The sequence below is a fragment of the Rhamphochromis longiceps genome, linkage group LG4 (assembly GCF_057381845.1).
Source record: "Rhamphochromis longiceps isolate RC_006_pf linkage group LG4, R_longiceps_female_GT1.1, whole genome shotgun sequence".
In the NCBI taxonomy this organism is placed as follows: Eukaryota; Metazoa; Chordata; class Actinopteri; order Cichliformes; family Cichlidae; genus Rhamphochromis; species Rhamphochromis longiceps.
The window spans coordinates 34,688,195-34,709,581 of record NC_140560.1 but is presented as its reverse complement, the minus strand read 5'-3'; the positions used below and the strand labels follow the sequence as shown (position 1 = coordinate 34,709,581).

Sequence of the window (21,387 nt, the reverse complement as noted above, 5' to 3'; positions counted from 1 at the left end):
AGAAAAGTTCTTGTTGTCCCCCTCCCGAACATCACAGCTCCATCTGACAGTGTCCGCTTTTGTGTTTCCCAAAAACAGACTGACAACCACTGGCCTTCTCTGCTCGACAAAGCTTCATAGAAAATGTCCCGCATTGATCACAACCAAAGCATGCCTCTCTGCCAGGGCTTTCATTTGGTACAAGCAGGGAAAAAAGCCTCTTAATGAAAAAGATATTCAGTGTCTCTGCTCCCTCTGTGTCTTGAGCTGTGACCCTGGAGAGACGTTGGATCATTTTGGACAGTAATGAGCTCTAATAATCCTTTCAGTCTCTTTACTCGTTTCCACTGGCTGGATGACTGACTGCTCCTCAGCTTAACAGCATGGTAGGAACTTTATTTTAATTGCCTTATGTGATTAAAAAAAGGAGTAGCATCAAATGGACTCTAATTATTAAAAGGAAATACTGCAACTGTGTGAAACCTTGTATTTAGTTTAGCTTTTTTACATCTAAATGAAGCAGAAATGGAGACATGTAGCAAATTTTTATGATTCTAAGAAAATTGATTTGAGTTGAGGTGAATATTCAAAGCTCCTGTAAAAAAAAGTACAAACAAAGGGTTTAAAAGCTTAATTTTCTAAGGAAACACATTTTGTTGCTATGGATACTTTGGTTTTAGAGCATATTGAGGAGGTCAACACAGTCTCTTGACAGTTTATAAAATATACATAGCTTTTAATCTTTTTCTATTTTTCTGAACATGAATCTTCAAATTTTTCATGTTCTTGGAAACATTTTTATGCTAAGAGGTCTCGTATGTGGGATACTGACCAACGTCCATGTACACAAAATTAATATTTTCCACTTTTAGAGGAAAAAAAATTTGGACTGGAAGCCTGTGGAGTCAATTATTTCATCACTCATTTTTTAACCCTTTAGTGGTCACTACAGTGGACAGCTATTCAAAGGCTGTTTTCTTGTATTTGTGTCGCTGTTGATGGTATACTTGCACATAAACCAGTACATTGGACACTGATGCGTCACTCCATACCCTGCCACCCACTTCAGAGGAGATGTTGTCCACCTAAGTGCACATGTAAAAACTCTTTGAAAAGTACATTAAAAAGTACAGTAAAAAAATGAAGTTCAAAAATCTTTTTTTCATGCCAAAAGATGAATAAAAATACTTAAGAAAAAAATCCTGATTGAGGTTGTCATAATTCATGCATGAAAGGGTTAAAAAATACTTCATGTTATTAGCATGTAAAGCTGCTGTTAGATTTAGGCATGAAAAGTTCTTTGTGTGAGCTCGGCTGCAGTCACACAGGTCGGTTAGGGTGGGTGAGTGGTTGTTGGAGGTTGCTGCATTCGTCCTCGTGCCCACTTTAAGCTTCACCGGGAAATCTACGTCCTAATGTGACACATAACCTGATGTACACCTCCTGAGAAGTCTGCAATTATTGTGACTGGCCTGTTCTGCACCGTCGATTCCTCCTGTGCATTTCCGGCTACTTCTGCTTCACAGTTTTGGATTTATCAGTGAGAGAATAACAATTATCGCCACAGTTGAAGGAATAATAATCGCTGCATCAATATAAAGATTCGCAAATGTCGGCAAATTACCGGAGGGAGATCGCTGAAATTATCAGAACAGGTGTGAGGTAAAGAAATGGAAAAACTTGAGGGACAAATATCTTTGCATTTTATATTTTTATGTCGCCTGGCAACACATGTACAGCATCCAGTCCTTTCTTGTTATTGTGTGAGTCCGCTGATTTTTAGGGTTAAAAAATATCAGCCACAAAGATTGGTTATCTTACCTGTAGGAGCACCAACTGCAAGTTTGGGACCATTCATGGTAGGACTGTGGCTCAAAACATTATAAATCTCTAAATTTTATAATCATACAGGTAACCAGAACTGAAGGATGCCTGACTTGTTGTGTGTGAAGATAAACCCTTATCATTAGATTCTTATCAGCTGCTGATTTGCTTATTGCATTGATTTCACACGTCCTCTGGCTGGCAGTGAATAGTGCAGCCCAGTGATATCTGAGCTTTAAAAAACCCACACAGATCTGTAAGATATCTCAGCCCAATCCCACAATCCTCTGGGGTTCTGCTCTTAATGTTACCCTCCACTTGCGTTAGGGCGGTTTTCTCTGAAAAGGCAGAAACTAACAAGACAGGCTGTGTAGACCTCTCGCTGCTTTCCATGAGCTTCTCCTGGTTGACGAGGGCTGATGGGGAGAGGAAGGAAGCACTGAGATCTCCCACTACAAAGGAAACCAGATTAGGGGGCCTTAACTTTATTATACGCTCCATAATAACATTTAAAACACTTAACACCGAACAAAGGGATTCATTTTAGACTGCACGCAGTACAAAAAAAAAACCAGACTGTGAGCAGCAGTAAATTAAGGACTTCCACAGAAAATATGGGTGGAAAGAACTTCAAATTGGGACATCGCTTCACTGAGAAGTCAAAGTAATCTCAAACCTATTTGAGGCTCTTAATCTGAATGTGGTTTTAAAGCAACTTAAAATATCAAAAAGAGAAAAGCACCAGTGTATAATTTTAGACTGCTCCGACAACATCTAAAAGCACAATTTCTCACAGGTTTGTTTCTGTGCCCCGGGGCAGCTGCTCAGACTTTCAAACAGAAGCAATTTTAAAAGCAAGAGGAAGCCTCGGGGAGGGTGTGCTACCACTCCACACAGGACGCTGGTTTAGACAAAGAAAAGAAGAAAAAAGAGGAGGGCCCGGAAATTATCTCACAGATGCCCTACTCAGTCCGCTGAAAGGCTGATTTGTTCTTTCTTTCTTTAAGCAAGAAGACGTCTTCTTTCCTGTCGTTTAACGGGAGGCCACAGCCCTGCCAGCACTTCTGTGATGAACAAGATAAACACTCCAGTTCCCTGAAGCTGTGCTTCCATCAAAAATAGGGAACTTTTCCTCCACTTTGTTTCCACCGCTATCTAAAGACACGTTAAAATTAGGGAGATTAGTCTTGAGAGGGTGACAGTTGTGTTATTACATCATTTTTTTACAAAACAACCATCTGAATTGAAGTTGGTATATTATTTGCCGGTGGATGCTTTGCTCTGTATAGATACAAACCACAGTGTGCACTGAGTTACGTTCAAGCATGCCTGGAGACCACAAACATTATTATTATTATTATTAGTTCACTTAAATGATGAATGAAATCTAAAAAGACTGTGTTAGTAGTGTGGTGTGTGTATGTCATTTGTTTTTGATGAGGTTTACTAATAACAGCCAGGAAACTAAAGAGCCACGCAGAAACCAAACCAAACATCCCAAAGAGCCCAGGATCTTCACTTCGGACAGTAAGGGCATGCAACTACATGAAAATGTCTGGGATAAGTACAATTTATGTGCAAAGCAACTGCACGTGTCGTGCTCAAAAGTGCCTTCATCTGAGAAAACAATTAAAAGTTAAGAATGAAATCACTCCAGTTGCCATGAAGGGTTCTGTAAAAATAATAATACAGGTGTGCTTTGAAGGCTTGACCTGCTTTTTGGCCTGCCTTGGGCACAGAAATTTGGAAAACAGTGGTCAACCAGGTCCAGTTGCTTCACAGCAAGAAAGTTCTGGGCCCAATTCCACCAGCCCTCCAGGATCGTTCTATACAGCGTTCTCTCCAAGTCCCCCGGCTTCCTCCCACAGTCCAAAGAGTTGAATGTTAGGTTAGTTAGATTTTTTTAATACTGCGGCCCTTTCTCACTGTAATTAACCTAATAATCAAATCAAAGACAATATCAAAAGTTTCCCATGTAGAAGTCTTTTTCCTTTTCGTATCTTTTCTTTTTTGACCCGCCCATCAACCCTGAGCTCCTCACAACTCCAATTTTTGGGCAGTGCAGCAATTATGGCACGCTGATTTGTACAGAAATATTTAATAATGAATAAATTACAAGTTCCATGTAACCCTCCATTCAAGCAAATGGAGGGTTACATGTGCTAACAGAGTTGAATCTGTACTGATGGGGACCGAGTCTGACTCAGGAACTCTGGACACTGAGCACGGTGTCGTTTTCTTTTAAATAATGAACTGATTTTGCATTTTTCGTGACCTTTATGTTTCTTCCTGTGGTGGCAACTTAAAACTTGTTGTAGGAACCAAAGTGATGTGCACTGTCTTCTTGTGGCAAACGCTTGATAAACTCAGTGTTGTTCTTTGTTTGCATTGGTAGACGCTTCGATCGCTTCACCTTAAAGCTGGCTCAGTCAGTCTCAAATAGGACACTAATGAACATGCTCTATATGCTACAGTACTGCAGATGTGCACAGAACATCTGGGTTCCTCAAAAAGGAAGGTGGAACCATATGCATCACGCTCTATAACGATACCATCTGACATTCTCTCTCATAATTAATGCCCCAGTAATTGTTGCATTTTAACAGGTATAATTTAATGCTTGGTGCAAAAAAGACTTGCTGCCTCCGCATGGCATAGGTGTCACTGTCAGGAGAGGATGTCACTTATCTTGTCCGTGCAGTAAACATCCCCTAGCTGTGAGTTCAGCATCTAACACACTGCAGAGATCCACAGCTGAAGTTATCTGCTGCTCTCACAGCACACCGACATCAGAAGCGAGGATAGAAAAGAGCCAATGAGACCCATTTAATGTTGCACATCAATCGACTTTATCCACCCACTCTGCCCTGTTACCCATCCGAGCAAAGAAACACGATACAGCTCCTTTATCACTCCGCTTGTAATCTTCCATTTATATATCTGTCCCGTCGCATCCGCCCACCTCCCCTCAGATGTCTGATTGGAGTGCACCGTCCTGGAGTTCAGCAGAGCCTCTGTCAGACTCAGCAGACAGATCTGTACGGGCCACGCTAGCCTGCGTTTGAAAATGAACAGCCGGGCGGCGGCGATCCCTGCAGATTAAAAACGACTTTTCCCTTGTAAAGCACGCTGCAGTAATTTCTGGCCCTGCGCGCTCCGAGTGCAGCCCAAATAAAATGGCTTCAGCATGACGGAGGCTCCTGGGGATTGCTGATAAGGTGGAGCGAGCATTTATCATTATTTATCCATTCAGTGGATCATATTTCACCACATGAATAACACCATTATGTAGCAAGTGCGAAGCGCTGAAAAGCCCAATGGGAATACGATGATAATAACATTACTTATCCCAGAGGTTGTCATGACTCCTTACAGTTACTGTGTATGCAAGCTTGTGTAGAGGCGGTAACGTGATATAAACTTTAATGACGCAGCAGCATCACATTACAAACGCGTTTACTCAATCTTCCCTCACTCGGGGTAAACTCAGCTATCTATTTGCACAGCCTTCAGGATCCCCAGCAGTTAATGGCCACGTTATTAAACCAAACTAGCTTTCAGCTCCGTGTGTCTGGGATTAATCAACCAAATGTGCACTGTGCAACTTGATAGGAAATTAGGAGACAAACTGCCTAATTAAAAATATTGTGGAGCTAACCAACAGGAGTTAAGGTCAAACATAGCAGTATGTTGTCTCCTGCAGGCTGTACATCCATATTAAAATAATGTATTGTAATATTTTCATGCAGAAACACCTGGACACATGCTGGGTTTATGTGGTAGTAAACTGGGAATTTGTTCTGACAGAAGCCAGCCCCTGAGAGCTCTGCCGCACCCACTGAGGAGACTGACAGCCGGCCTCTTCCCCCGGGATGGAGCAGCTACATTACACCTGAGGGACTGCGGTATTATGTCAACAGCTCCAGTAAAGGTACAGATAGAGCACTGAATAAAACACCAGCTTGAGATTAGATACACCAGTTAAATGATGGTTCCTCTAACATGTGGAAAACAGTTGTAATCACACACTAAATATGTTGGATGTAACCATAATTGCATCAACCCATTTGCTTCTTATTTTTCAGATTCCATAAAAAATGCTTCATAAGAAACCAACAGCGTAAACATGACAGACGCCCAATTCAGTCACACTAGCTTGTCGAGGTAGAGCATCGGGCTTCAGTCACACAGGTTTAGAAACCAGTCCATGACCTATCAAACAGAGGTTGCTTGAGAAAAATGTGTTTTCCCAACCAGTTGACAAGTGATTTCTGGAAGTTGTGGCTGAAATAAATTATAAAAAGTCAAAAACCTCCTTGCAATTGCTTTAGTTGCTAGTAGGTAACTAAATGCTTTTGTGCAGCACAGCCAACCAGTCACAGAAAACATATTTTTCTCTTGTGACCAGTTGTTGTAAGATGGTTGCCAACTGGTCTCCAGTTAACTGAAGCCTAATTGATAATCTACAGCTTCCTGTGTTGGAGCACACGTAGGTCAAAGCTGCCACACCCCTACCTTTAAGTCTTAACAAAACCAGCTTGGTAATCAATATAAAGAATTGACCCTCTGTAGAGTCATTATGACAGTCTGTGGGGACTGACTGACTTGTGTATCCAGACTAAACTGACCATTAGGAACTCCAGTTTTTGGAATCCAAACATTAGCTTGGTTTTTATTGCAAAGCTTTTTATGGTTAAAGAAGGAATGAGGACACCAAAGCAGGTTTGTGAGCAGGCAAAGAGCAAAATAAAGATGACTCGTTATTGCAGGTGTAACAGGAGTGCAAAAGGTAACTAAAGAACAAGTCCATGGTTAAGCAAAAGAAACACTGGGGAAAATAACAGGAATTCAGGAACCACAGGAGATAACAGAAAACACAGCAAACAGTATGTCGAGCAGAAACAAGCCGAGAGCACAAACACACACAGACACACTGAGGGAAGGTGAACACAGCTGTAGAGAAAACACAGGTGCAAACAATCAGGGAAACGAGACCGTGGACAAAGGCTACCAAAATAAAACAACATAAAGCAACATACAGGAAGACCTGCAGAAAGGGGGACCTGAGGGAAACTAACTATAAAACCCAAAGACTAAACCGAGAGGTCAAAACAAACAGCACCTGTAACTGAGGATAAACTGACAGGAAACACACGAGGGTGAAAAACTAAAGATGAAGCAAACTGAACATAATTAATGATAAATAATATATATAAAATTGTAGGTTGTGTATCCTTCAGGTGTTAATGGGGTTATTGAAAATGTGTATATGTGCGTATGTGTGTATATACGTAGGTATGGATAGATAGAAACATATATGTGTATATATTAAAAAAAAAAAAAAAAAAAAATTACACATAACATATAATGTAATTACAAGGAGGTATTTCTGTAGTCTATTGATACTAGATAGTGGAAAAGGGGTGGGATTAAATAAGCTTATGCTTCTTCCTGCTCCTTTTTGAACATGGACGTTATTTGGAGTTGTGGTTGCTCGTTTTCCTTTTGTTTGCTTTGTTCATTTGTCTCTTTTAATTCTATTTTTTTTTTTTTATACTTTTTCAACATGTTCAAAATAAAGATTCAATCAATCAATAAACACAACATCAGGTCCATTATTATTATTATTATATTTAACAACTGAAAATTAAAACCATATGAGAAACATTTACTTGCATTTCATGATGTTTTTTGGTTTTTATTAAGACATTTATTTCCTTTTGTTTTTGCATTTTTGGCCCTTCATCGTCACAGAGACGTCTACACAAAAGTGCTTTCTGACTGAATTAATTGTTCTGCATATCCATGATGATTTTTCCTTTTTTTGTTAAACACCGTCATATATTTGTGCAAAGGAATTGATACCCAGGAACAAAACGTTCCATCTGAATCCACTGAAAATCAGCTTAAACAATCAAACTGTACTGTTTATTGCCGTTGGGCATTACAGTAAATCTACACCTCCAATGTGCTGATTCCAGCAGATCTGGTTTAATTTATATATCTCAGCATTCAGCTCTCAGCGCTTTAACACTGTGAACGGTGAGAGGCCTCATTATCATTCCTCCCCATCATTGTATCTCAGCAGCCTGTTCATGTGGAGAAAGGCCTGCCGATTCGATCCACTTTAATCTGATTATCTTAAACGTGTGGCACTCGATACCGAGCAGTGAGACTGTGGATTCAGAAGTGTCTTTTCTCTGCTGTTTGTCTTCTGCTCCCACCGCTGAGGAGTCGTACTAATACAGAAGCTCGAAGGCAGGTGACCTTTCACAAACATCTGCTCCGGTGTGTGTGTGTGTTACACTTCATTTGGAAAGGAATCCAGGGGGATAGGATGGGCTCCCACGGGACAAACTGAGGCTGCTCCCACAGCACCTCTGGCAACGATTGCTCTTTGGCTCAAGCACAAACACACAAACAGACACACAGTGCAGAAAAAAATAACCCAAAAGCTATTTTTACATTCAGAAGCCATGTGCGGCAGCAGTCTCTTTTCATTTGTTAGTTTGCTGTTGTTTCACGTCTGAATATGAAGCTTCAAAACAGCTGCCACCAGGATGCCAGCGTACATCGTTGTGTTTATTAGGAAGCTGCTTGTTGTTTTCAGCCAGTGTCATTTACTGTAATAGAGGAGGTGCACGAAGGAGGATCAGCTGAAATCTTTCCATTTAGAATGAAAACAACAGAATTAAAATGAAAATGACGGAATTTGAATGAAAATGACGGAATTTGAATGAAAATAACGGAATTTGAATGAAAACAACAGAATTTGAAAACAAACAACAGAATTAGAATGAAAACTACGGAATTAAAATGAAAACAACGGAATTTGAATGAAAACGACGAAATTTGAATGAAAACAACAGAATTTGATCAAAAACAAACGAATTTGCATGAAAACAAAGGCATTTGAATGAAAACAACGGAATTTCAATGAAATGAACGGAATTAGAATGAACAGACCAGAATTTGATCAAAAACAACGGAATTTGAATGAAAACAATGGAAGTTTAAAACAAACAACAGAATTAGAATGAACAGAAAAGAATTTGAATGAAAACAATGGAAATAGAATGAAAAGAACAGAATTTGAATGAAAACAACAGAATTAAAATGAAAACGACGGAATTTGAATGAAAACAACAGAATTTGATCAAAAACAAAAGAATTGGCATGAAAACAACAGCATTTGAATGAAAACAACGGAATTAAAATGAAAACGACGGAATCTGATTTAACACAACAGAGTTTGAGAACAAACAATGGAATTTGAATGAAAATAATGGAATTTGAATGAAAAGAACAGAATTTGATCAAAAACCAAAGAATTTGCATGAAAACAAAAGAATTTGAACAAAAACAACGGAATTAGAATGAAAACAACGGAATTTGAATGAAAACGACGGAATTTGAATGAAAAGAACAGAATTAGAATGAAAACAACGGAATTAAAATATATAGAAAAGAGTTTGAATGAAAGCAACAGAATTCTAAAACAGACAATAGAATTTGAATAAAAAGAGTAGAATTAGAATGAAAACAACAGCATTTGAATGGAAATGGAATTTCAATGAAAAGAACGGAATTAGAATGAAATGAATAGAATTTGAATGAAAACAATGGAATTTGGATTAAAACAACAGAATTTGAATGAAAACAATGGAAGTTTAAAACAAACAACAGAATTAGAAAGAAAACAACGGAATTAAAATGAAAACAACGGAATTAAGATGAAAACAACAGAATTTGAGAACAAAAAATGGAATTTGAATGAAAACAACGGAATTAGGATGTATAGAACAGAGTTTGAATGAAAGCAACAGAATTCTAAAACAAACAATTGAATTTGAATAAAAAGAGTAGAATTAGAATGAAAACAACTGCATTTGAATGAAAACAACGGAATTTCAATGAAAAGAATGGAATTAGAATGAAATGAATAGAATTTGAATGAAAACAACAGAACTAAAATAAACAGAACAGAATTTGAATCAAAACAATGGAATTTGACTGAAAACAATGGAAGTTTAAAACAAACAACAGAATTAGAATGAACAGAAAAGAATTTGAATCAAAACAATGGAATTTGAATGAAAAGAACAGAATTTGAATGAAAACAACAGAATTAGAATGAAAACAACGGAATTAAAATGAAAACGACGGAATTTGAATTAAAACAACAGAGTTTGAGAACAAACAATGGAATTTGAATGAAAACGACGGAATTAAAATGAAAACGACGGAATTTGAATGAAAACAACAGAATTTGAGAACAAACAATGGAATTTGAATGAAAACAATGGAATTTGAATGAAAACGATGGAATTTGAATGAAAAGAACAGAATTTGATCAAAAACAAAAGAATTTGAATGAAAACAACGGAATTTCAATGAAATGAATGGAATAAGAATGAAATGAATAGAATTTGAATGAAAACAACAGAATTAGAATGAACAGAACAGAATTTGAATCAAAACAATGGAATTTGAATGAAAAGAACAGAATTTGAATGAAAACAACGGAATTAAAATGAAAATGACGGAATTTGAATTAAAACAACAGAGTTTGAGAACAAACAATGGACTTTGAATGAAAACAATGGAATTTGGATGAAAACAACAGAATTTGAATGAAAACAACAGAGTTTGATCAAAAACAACGGAATTTGAATGAAAACAATGGAAATAGAATGACAAGAATAGAATTTGAATGAAAACAATGGAATTTGAATAAAAATGACGGAATTTGAATGAAAACAACAGAATTTGAATGAAAACAACAGAATTTGAATGAAAACAACAGAATTTGAACGAAAACAACGGAATTTGAAAACAAAGAACGGAATTTGAATGAAAACAACGGAATTAGAATGTATAGAACAGAGTTTGAATGAAAGCAACAGAATTCTAAAACAAACAATAGAATTTGAATAAAAAGAGTAGAATTAGAATGAAAACAACAGCATTTGAATGAAAACAACGGAATTTCAATGAAATGAACGTAATTAGAATGAAAACAACAGAATTAGAATGAACAGAACAGAATTTGAATCAAAACAATGGAATTTGAATGAAAAAAACAGAATTTGAATCAAAACAACAGAATTTGAATGAAAAAAACGGAATTTCAATGAAAAGAACGGAATTAAAATGAACAGACCAGAATTTGAATCAAAACAATGGAATTAGAATGAAAAGAACATAATTTGAATGAAAACAACGGAATTTGAATGAAAACAATGGAAGTTTAAAACAAACAACAGAATTAGTCCCTTTGGAGCTGCAAATATGAGAGTGGGATTTGGAATGATGAAAAAGATTCACAGGCAGGAGCTGAGGCTTTGTTATTGTGCATGAAAACCTTTGGTGCTGAAGAACTGACTAACAGTATACAGTCAGCTGATGAAGCAATGTGCCTCCTGCCAATGAACAGTTAAAGATATTTAATGATACAGGAGAATTGTTTTGTGTTTACAGCTTCTTACAATAAAAGCATTTATGTAAATTAACCACTTGCCATGTTTATGTGGGAGAGAGGGAAATACCAGGTAAGATTAACATGTTAACAGTTTTGATGCAGCACCCTCTTTGCGGCTGATTTCACCCAGCAAACTCAAACAACCACTCACCAACTGTTTGGGGGATACGATTTCAAGTAGCAACCGGAAGGAGGTTGTTGACCAGTCTCTTGTTCTGTGTAACTGAGGTTTTATTGCCTAAACCTAACCAAGGAGCTTTCAGAACCCAAACCTAACCATCTACTTCTTAGTGCCCAAACCTCACATAGTATTTAAACTTAACCAGCTTAAAACTACAGCCTATATCACTGCCACCCTTCACCTACATATCGAGAACTTTGCAGGAAGACACAAAATTGCATTTACTATTTACCTTTGATCACACATAATTATTTAATAACCACTGGTGTAAAAAAACAAACAAAAACACATTCACTACACTTGTGGAGTTCCCCATAATTTCACTCTTGGGCCTCAGTAATTCAGTCACTCAGATTAGAAATAGCAGGAGCATTGCTCTAACAAATCACCAGCAAAACACGGACAAAACCAAAATATTGCTCTTCAGTGTCTACCTAAATTAGTAGGTCTAATTTAAGTATTAATTAATTAATAAAGTATGCAATGTGATATCCAGTGACTTATAAGTTAAAGTGTCCTCATTGCAATAACAGATATTAGAAGTTCTTGACTTTAAGCTTTTCATGCCTATTTGGATATTTGTGTGTAGCTTTCTTGCCACAACAGTAACGTTGCTGCTGAATATCACTCCTAATCCACACTTTCTCTTAGAAGAAGCTGTTTGATTGCACATAAGGACCGACACTAATTCACCCACAGTTACTGCAGCGTAAAGGACTTCCTGCTCTGCTAAGTGGAATGATTGATGCTAAACGGCTAAACTACAGGAAGCCAGTTGAAATTTATCCAGAATGGCATTTTGCACCTAAAAGGACTGCATACATGGATGAGTACAGTCTAATTTTTTTTATTGCATTTTTCAGGATACGAAAACTTCTCCTTTATCCTCTTGCCCTTATCTGCAGTCATTTCTCCAATGTCTGAAAAAAATAACATTTAAAGTACTAAACAGCTTTTCTGTGCTGAGATGAGGTCTGAAAATCAAAAAGGGAAAAATCCAGATAAAATGTCACAAAAACAATCAAATAAACAGGAATCCACATTTTCAAATAAAATTTTAATATTTAAATTTTACCAAATTATTTCTACACCAACATGTACACAAACATACCCTCTGTACATACATTTTTATTGGCCGTTGGGCTGCTTTGGTCACACAGACCAGCAGTCTGACTCCGACTGTTTTGCTGTCACAAGAGCAAAAACAAAATCAGTCAGCGACTGAGAAGCTTCCCTCTGCATGAATCAAGTTCTGGATGCAGAAAGATCTGAATTAGTTTGCGAAATTCTTTGGAGAAATTCATAACAATGTCGCCCTGTTTCAGTTTTATATTTGTGAAGATGCTGCATGAACATCTAATTTTGTCCTCTGCCGCTGTAGAAAAGAATGAAAAAATGTTTTGAGAGTTAATTACTTGTAAGCCGTAACTCCACAGCGTCTCTAGTAATCCTGCTAACAAACAGAAAAGCCAATCATATAACCTGCTGCTTGGTGGAGTCTTCATGCACTCCTGCAACAGAAGAAACTGTGGATTAATTCAACTTCTGCTGACAAAGTCACCATGACATTAGAAAAATCTTTTGTGCTAGCACATCGGTGGATGATTCTTCATTGGCTGCCTCTTAAATGCAGAATTTAAATTTAATAAAACCCTGATTTCCTCGTACAACATCCTGATCAGCCTCCATCATCTCTCACGGTATCATATTATTGTAACAGAGCACCTCACTCTCAGACTGCAGGCTTGTGGTTCATGGAGTTTCTAAAAGTGGCAGGCAGACACCCTGTCTACTTTTATTATGAGGCTACAAACTTCCTTTTTTGGTAAAGCTGATAGTTAGGATTGGATCATGTGACCCTGAACTATCCTCAGTCATGCTGCAGGACTTCTTTTCACTTTCTACTCTCTCCCACCGTTTGTGTTGTCCTTGGCTTTCTGTGCTGCTCTTTTCTCTCTTCCCTTCTTCTTCCAGCTGGTCTCAGTAGATGGCTTCCCCTCTCTGAGCCTGTTGGAGGTCTCCTCCTGTTAAAAAGGAGTTTTTCCTTCCCACTGTCTCACAAGGCATCTTCTGACTGTCTAGATTTTGAAACCAACAAATTAAGGCATCGTTGACCTTCTGTGCTCTATTGTGCTTCATATTTATACACCTGAAGTCTCTATAAAGCTGTTTCCGTCCTTAATCTTGAACAACTGCGAAGCAGTGACTGAGAAGCTGCCCTGCACATTCACGTTAAAGCAAGTTCTGTTTTTGTCTTTGTTTTGACTTCTTTCCACGCTGTCCTCCTTCCTGTTGTTTATATCGTTCCAGAAACAACATGGCGACGTCCGTCCTCGTCAGCTGAAGCCCCGCAGAGACCGCTGGCACGACAGAACTCCTCACCATATGGTAAAACTTGGCCTTCATCATCCTAGTCATCCATTTTTAGAAAGCATTGCAAAAGGCACAATCACACGGAAAACAAAATAAGAGCACCTAGAGCAGAAAATAGGCGCTGAAGGAATGAGAAAGGAGGTTTGTGTGGTTAGGAATGACCAAGAGAGACAAAAACAAGCTGATGAGTGTCATCTCGGTGCATAAACTCCTTCCATCACTGGGGTTATTTGCATTTGGAGCTACAGGTTATAACTTAATTTTTCAACATTTATCCAGTCAGACATATTAAGCCTTTTGGCAATCATTCATCATCAGTGCTAATCTGCTTATTATGCTAAGACCATGTTCCTTCAGCTAAATGTGACACAATACTAATCATTTTTCCAGAGACTCTGTAATGTTTTTCCAAAAGGCTCTTAAGGAACCTTTGACAAATCTCTCGTAATACATTTCTCTGCTACATTATCATGAAGCTCATCCAACACTACAAGAGGAAATCCTGCACTTTCTTAATGAGTGGCTTATTATGTTCCATCGCTGCCAGCATCCTTGCTAACGACATCTTTGCACATAGCAGATGGTTTGCTTCTTTGTGCTGGCATGTGGCCCAAACACACTTAGAGGAAGAACAACCGGGGAGGCAGTCAGCTGCAGGGGAGTTTGTCAGCGTTTAACCAGGCAAGCGCGATCCCTCCTCGGAGAAAAAGACGTTTAGCGAAGGCCCAGTTCAGATCTGAGCCGCACAAATGTTGACTTTGACCTCTGGACAGGAAACCGGGGATCTGAGCAGCTGGTCCGAGCAGGCAGGGAGAAATAACGGCACGGCATCCAACGGGAAGAAGATAAGACGGAGTTGCCTAACACGCGTTTAAGGACAACAGATACATAAACATGCACCTTCTGAGTCTGTCTCCTTAGTTAATAAAGAGACTGTGCTGATCAGCTAGAATCAGAGATGTTTCCTGGTAAGCAGGTGTGCAGATGCTTTTTCTCCCACAGCTGCACGAGGCAGTCACTGAAAACCATCACTGCTTTTCCACCAGAGAAGCTCTGCTCCTACAGGCGGGGTGCACCCAGAGAAACTACAGTGACTCCAGTTTACCTCTGAGCCAGACTTTGTATTGAAAAAACTGTATTTTTTAGTATAAGTTGCACACCTGTGGATATTTTGAAGACATACAGTACAGGCTTACCTCTTTTTCACTGATGCAGTGCCGGTGCTGAGACAGGTCTGCCTTCATGTCGGCTGGAAAATGTCATGCGATGTGGTCCCAGATATATTCTGTTTAGTGTCAGTTTTCACAGTTCCGTGTTTGTTATTTGTCTTTTCTTTCTTTACAGGTTTGTTTTCTTATGTGTTGTTTTTGGTTTTACTTCAGATTTCATTCTTTTTGCTCCCACTTGGGTCTGCTCTGTAACCAACCTTCTGTTGTTGGATGTATACATGTTCTCGTTTTTGCCTTTGTCCTTGTCACTTTGTCAAGTTACACTCTGTGTGTTCACTCTCCAAGTGTTCCCTGGGCTTTTCCTGCTTTTATTTTGAGTCCTTGCTTTATTGAGTTTCTAGGTTTGTTGTAACAGCTAACACAGATTGTGTTTTCTTTTGTTTGCTTTTTATTTACGTCTCTGTCCTCTAATCATCGTGGGAAGCAATTTCATGCTGCAAAGAATTTGGAAATTGCTGATTTTCTTGCAGCAGTCCTTTCCGTAGCTGCTGATGTTCCTGCTTCCAACTTTGGTGGCAGGAATTTTCTGTGACTTCTTATGAAAGTGCTACATGGAAACAGAAATTGGTACTGGGGCCGTATCTGTGAAAAAATATGTCTGATAACTCGTTCTTGCTTCAGGTCCTGATGTTTTATGGTTCTCAGTTGGAACCCTTTCATGTTCTGAACTCCTTATTTTGCTTTAGATCAAATGAGAAAACAATCTAAGAGCCCATGTTTGTGGACGGTCATCTCTGCAAGGTAGTTGGCCGATGTGTGGTTACCTAAATGTAGCATATCATATTAAACCATACTGGACTATTAGCTACATTAGGCAGTCATGCTGCATTATGCTTATTGCATTTTAACATTACTCATAAATATTCCTGCTCACATATTCTGTTTCTCTTCACTGTGACTTTAAAAAATCTGATTTTTGTACCAGGCGTGTTGTCATAAACACTCCTTATCATTTCTTAAAGACCTCGTAGTACCATATCACCCCATTAGAGCACTTCGCTCTCACACTGCAGGTTTACTTGTTGTTCCTAGAGTGTTTAAAAGTAGAATAGGAGGCAGAGTCTTCAGTCCCTCTTCTGTGGAACAAGCTCCCAGCTTGGACTTTGGAGACAGACACCCTTTCTGCTTTTAAGATTAGGCTTAAAACTTTACTTTTTTTTTATAAAGCATATAATTAGGGCTGGATCAGGGGACTCTGAATCCTCCCTTAGATACACTCCAATAGGTCTAGGCTGCTGGGGATTCCCATGATGCATTGAGTGTTTTTCATTTGCCTTTTTCTCTCACCTCTCTGCATTTAATTATTGCTTATTTTTAATCTCTGGCTCTCTTCATGCTGTTCTTGTGAGGTCAGTCAGTGAGAAATAGTCAACACAAACTAATTTTCTCGACATTGAAAGTCAAGAAAATTAGTTTATTAACTAGTCGATCTGTTGTATTTTCAGAAAGAGCCAGGCTAGCTGTTCCACATTTCCTGTCTCTGTTTAAATCCTCAAGAGTCCCATTTTCACCCTGAAGCTGTCTTCTTAACAGAAGGCCTCACAGGGTCCTTTCTGCTCTCTTTTGTGTCCAAACCACATGGATCAGAAACCTGCCAATACTCAGTTTTATGGTCACTGACAAAGGTCACCGAGGGTTGTGGATTCTTTAGAGCCCTTCTGAGTAAAGTGACGTTCATCCCTATTTCTGGAGAGGCCTCAGTGTCCTGGAGGGGCCCTAATCCGATCAGCGTCCCCGGCTGTGACGCGTGGCCTCGGGGGTCACGCTCTGCCGGGATCACGTGTTTACCTTGAGCTGGAGATGGGCCGGTTTGATATACAACGAGCCGACAGCTCATGAATCACAAAGAAATGAGGAACCATCATGGGCCTGTAGGATGAAACCAGGGACATGCTACAGAGCTGTGAACCCCGAGGGCCCAGATTATGAATATCTCAATATGCTTTTCTGTGTGAGTTTGAGGACAGAACCACACTGTACCAATGTGAAATTAGAACACTGTAGTAGTAAAAAATACTCAGTGTCCTCCAAAGGGTCTAACAGCTAAACACTGATTGCTGAATTATTCAATGAATTACTGAATCAGCAGCTAGTTAACATGATATTTTGGGTTGTTTCTAGAGTTCATGTCTTATTTTAGTTGGACGTAGCCTGTAAAGAAAATGTTTCAAGGATGTGTGCCTTTATTATAGACGTTTACTTTTTAATTTAAAAACTTAGCTGTAGTTTTTCTAGTGTCACTACTTATAAAAGGTATTTGTGGCTAAACATCAGTTAGCCAGTTTTTACTATTTCTCTCATGTATAAACCAACAAGGGTAAAATTAGTAGATAAACATTGTAAAAATGTAGATTCATATTTTATGAATTCTACACTTCTACAGATTTAGCGGCTGAACGGTAGAAGCCCCGCCCATTTACATTATGACGCTTTTCCCGTCACCATGACTGGATGATCCGTTCACTGCCTTTGTGTTTAATTTGAGATATCATCTATGGTTTTATTGTGACTGGCTAAAAATGTTTGGATGGATGGCGACCAAATCCAACTAAATTAAATCAAATGATGCCATAAACAAGATTGCTTTGTTTTACTTATTCCACAAGGGGGCACTATGGCGCAAAGAGAATCCCTAACTGATGCATCTTTCCCAGGTGTTCCCTGTCCTCTGGATCAAAATATAAATCCCTGCAGCTGCAGTTCAATTTGTCTGACACAATAAGGTGATGTTAACACCTTATTGTTAACACACCCGTTAACACAACCGTGCTTGGGACTGGACGGCATCAATGCCGTTAGCTTGTTAACACATTGACGCCGTCCAGCCTCACACATCCGCAGTAACTCGTTAACGGAGATTTGTCGCGTTAACGTCATTTTAACGAGATTAACGCTGACAGTTCTTTCTTGTTCTGAAATTCTGCATGTCAGGATGTAACTCGTTCACTTACCATCTGCTCGTTTTTGTCAACTCAGTGCTGAAAAATACTTTAAACTCTAACGTGAGTAATTATCTGCTTTTCTTCAGCCAACGGATGCCACAGCAGCACAAAGAAAGGTCAGCCTGCAGAGGTCGCTAATGTTTCTCTGAGGAAACCTGCGATGCACAAGCAGGTAAGCCGAAAGAGGCGCGCAATGATGTTGAGTCTGAAGTAACAGCAGATGATGATGATGATTACTTTTATGGTGTGATCACATTTTAATCAAAGCAAGTCTCCTCTCCACTTTCCACTTTCTCGTCCAATAAAAACACCCATTTCTTAGGAGTTGGCTTACATCCGTTTTTTTTGCCAAACCTAACATCAGAGTTACCTACCATCACCATCACAGTCTCACAGGGTCAATGCATTCGTCTTTTAACCAACAAGTATCTCAAATTTGAGCATCTGATACCCCGTCACTGGTGATTGGTTGATAAAACTGGACAATCATTAACCAAAATTAAGTTTGATTTCATACAAATCACCTTTATGTAACGTTTCTAAATTAATAGCAACTCATAAGCTATGAATAGATCAGAAGTGCTAAGACTGCTTTCTATTTACTTAAAGCATCCTCCACTCTGACAGTTTTCTTACTGAGTGCACCACGTGTCTATTTAAGATCACTTACATGTAGATTTTCCTTAGCTGTCAAAAAATAATTTGCTGTTACAGTAACAAAGGTTTTCACCCTCATTAATGCTGATAAATGTAATTATTCCAGTCTCATCTTCTTTTATAGCATAGGACTCCAAAACCAGGAAGAAATTAACCTATAATTCCCTCTCTTTATTACTTTAAACTGAAACATGAGGTGATCACAGTCATTTTGGCAAAGTTTAGGTTTGAAGGTTTCTCAGAAATGACAAACTGCAGCTGTTCTCAGGTTAAAACTGTTTGAAATTGCTTTAGGATAATAACAACACAGTCTGAGAATGTAACCTTGGTATCTGAGCACTTGGAATTCATTTCTCTGAAGATATATTTACTAAGAATAGCTGATAGCTCGCTCATTTGTTGCACATTTGGCAAGAAATGGCTAAAACATCTGTTTAAATAAAAATGGAAAAGCTCACTTTCAGAGTTCAGTATTTAGAAGCTTTTATGCTTTTTCTAGAACCTCCATGCAGTCTTGAATCACTGCCTGTTCCCCAAAGAATTACTGTATGATGCCCTGTTGGCTGTCTTACTCTTTAGCAATGATTGTCAGGATTGGATACTAGATACTTCAGCTCAGTGAGACATCGCCCAGATTTGCTGCTAAAACTCTGAACTGCCAAAAAGTCGCGTGTTTTTGTTTGTGCATCGTGTCTTTTCGCGTCCTCCTTTCTGTAAAAAGCGAGCAGCACTCACAGCACGCTCTTTAGTTTGGTCAGGCTGTTCTGTGGTCACAATCACCCATATCACCACAGCCACAGTTTTCCTGTAAAAGATTCCACTTCAAAGGAAGCTGGCGCTCTCTTTCCACTGAAAGCAGGGCCGCTCCCGCAGCTCCGATGGACCCAGGCCAACTTCGATTACATGCCAACCCACGTGACTAATTACGAGTCAGATGAGGGCATACAGTGTCATGATCACACAGGAGAGTATAGGTGGACGGACAGTTGGGCCATATGGGCGTCTGAGATTTGGACAAATGTTAGAGTTTGTGAAGAAGCAGGCCAGCCAAAAAATAATAACAAATAATCAAAGCTCACACTGGGAGCGCCGGGTCCACGGATCCCGCCAAACCTGGACTGTGGTTGTTGCGGTCAGAGCTGCCAGCCGCCATGTTTTGCACGACCAAGGTGAGAACATGTTTGTCGCGCTCCTCGGTGTCGTTCTCGTTTGATGGTGTTGTTGTTGGACCAGGTGGGTGTTGTACGAAGGTGTGGCGAGGAAGCTGCTCCGTGCGCAGCTTTTACGTTCAATGCCTCGGGTGAAGCGGCATCACGTGAGGAAGACGATAGCGATGTAGCTGCCGGTGTAAACACACTGTTTACACACAGCTGAATCTGAGCACTTGCTTAACCCTGTAATGTGCATGCGTCTCATTCCCAAACACACACACACACAATCAGAGACGCTGCTTCTCATTGGCTGCTTGTTTTCCCTCCTGCTCTCTCCCCCCTCCTCCCAGTTGTAATTTGTCTCTTAAATATCATCATTCAGCCATTTCCATCAAGCCAACCCCCATCACCAACACCTACGCCTTGCTGCTCCCTCCTCCCTCACTATCTGGGTCTCTGGGGAGGGAGGGGGGGCAAGGATCATGTAAATACACCCCCCCCCCTCCTCATCTGCCTCCTTGTCCTCTCTCTTTTTTCTTCTTTCCTCGGAAATTTCCCTTCTTCCCATCCTCCAGTGCCTCCATCCCTGAACTAGCTCAGTGATGTTTCTTCATCTTTTATCTCTCCTCCTGCATGGACATCATTGGGTGAGATGAAAGGGGAAGGCAGGTGTGGAGGTGAGGTGGTGATTGGGCTACAACCTTAAAACTCATGTGACAGCAGATTAACCGGAGGCAAGACTTTGTCACGCTCCCACAGCCGCCACAATTCCCCTTACTGCCTCCCTCCTCCTCCTCCCTCATGCTACCTTCCCACCGCAGTTACACACACCTCCCTCCCTCCCCCTCCTGCAACGCAACTCCTCTCCGCTCGCTCCGCGGCTTGTGAGACCGTTGGCAGCCTTGGTGCGTGGAGGGAAAGAGAAAGGAGAGAGGAGAGAGTGAGGCTTTCCCAGAATAGAGAAGCAGGAGGAGGTGAGAGGGATGATGATGGAAGCCAGCTTTGACACTGAGGAGAGTTTTGACGATCCCTCCTGTCTCGCCCCGCAGCCCCCCGGCTCTGTTTCGCCGGCCAAGAGGCAGATCAAGGAGGTCAAGGAGACCAAGATCACTGTGAGTACTGAGAAACTTAATCCTTCCTCTTCTCCTTCTTTGTGCTTCTATCTGTGCATCCTCTGCTGAAGCTCCTCATGCACCTCAATTAAGTTCAAATCACTTGTTTTTTCTCTTTTACCATCTGTTGACGTTAAACTCAAATCATAATGCATTACATGTCCTTGTGGAGTAATGTGAGGGGGTTCCCTGCAATACTGGATACCTCAATCATCTGAATGAAGAGGCTGTGCGGGAGTCTCGCACTCATATCGGTCTCATTGACTTGAGCGGCCTCAGTCTATAATATTGATTTTATGTCTGTCAAAGATTAATTCACGCTTTGGAGACTCTCTGATGTGTTTTTAATGACTGATAAGTGAGGAGCCTGCAGAATCCTGTTGGTATTTTTATGATATGTCAGATTAAGTGTGTGTTTGTCTCCTCCAGTTGTTATCACCCTCTGCAGGTCACACTCG

General features: G+C 39.8%; 1 protein-coding gene across 2 annotated transcripts in view; it reads left to right on the top strand.

Annotated features, from left to right (window-relative positions):
- The first annotated feature begins 217 nt into the window (after positions 1-217).
- Positions 218-21,387, top strand: part of gas7a (growth arrest-specific 7a) — a 51,592-nt gene continuing 30,422 nt past the window's right edge. Inside the window, exons 1-5 of one of the 2 annotated variants that reach the window (XM_085404716.1) lie at positions 218-365; positions 5,611-5,734; positions 13,776-13,853; positions 18,096-18,181; positions 20,867-20,929. In XM_085404716.1, the coding sequence (XP_085260842.1) occupies positions 363-365; positions 5,611-5,734; positions 13,776-13,853; positions 18,096-18,181; positions 20,867-20,929 (354 nt within the window). In that variant the 5' untranslated portion in view covers positions 218-362. Of the gene's footprint in view, positions 366-5,610; positions 5,735-13,775; positions 13,854-18,095; positions 18,182-20,484; positions 20,930-21,387 lie in introns of those variants that run through there. The other variant, XM_085404717.1, reaches the window with a different exon arrangement.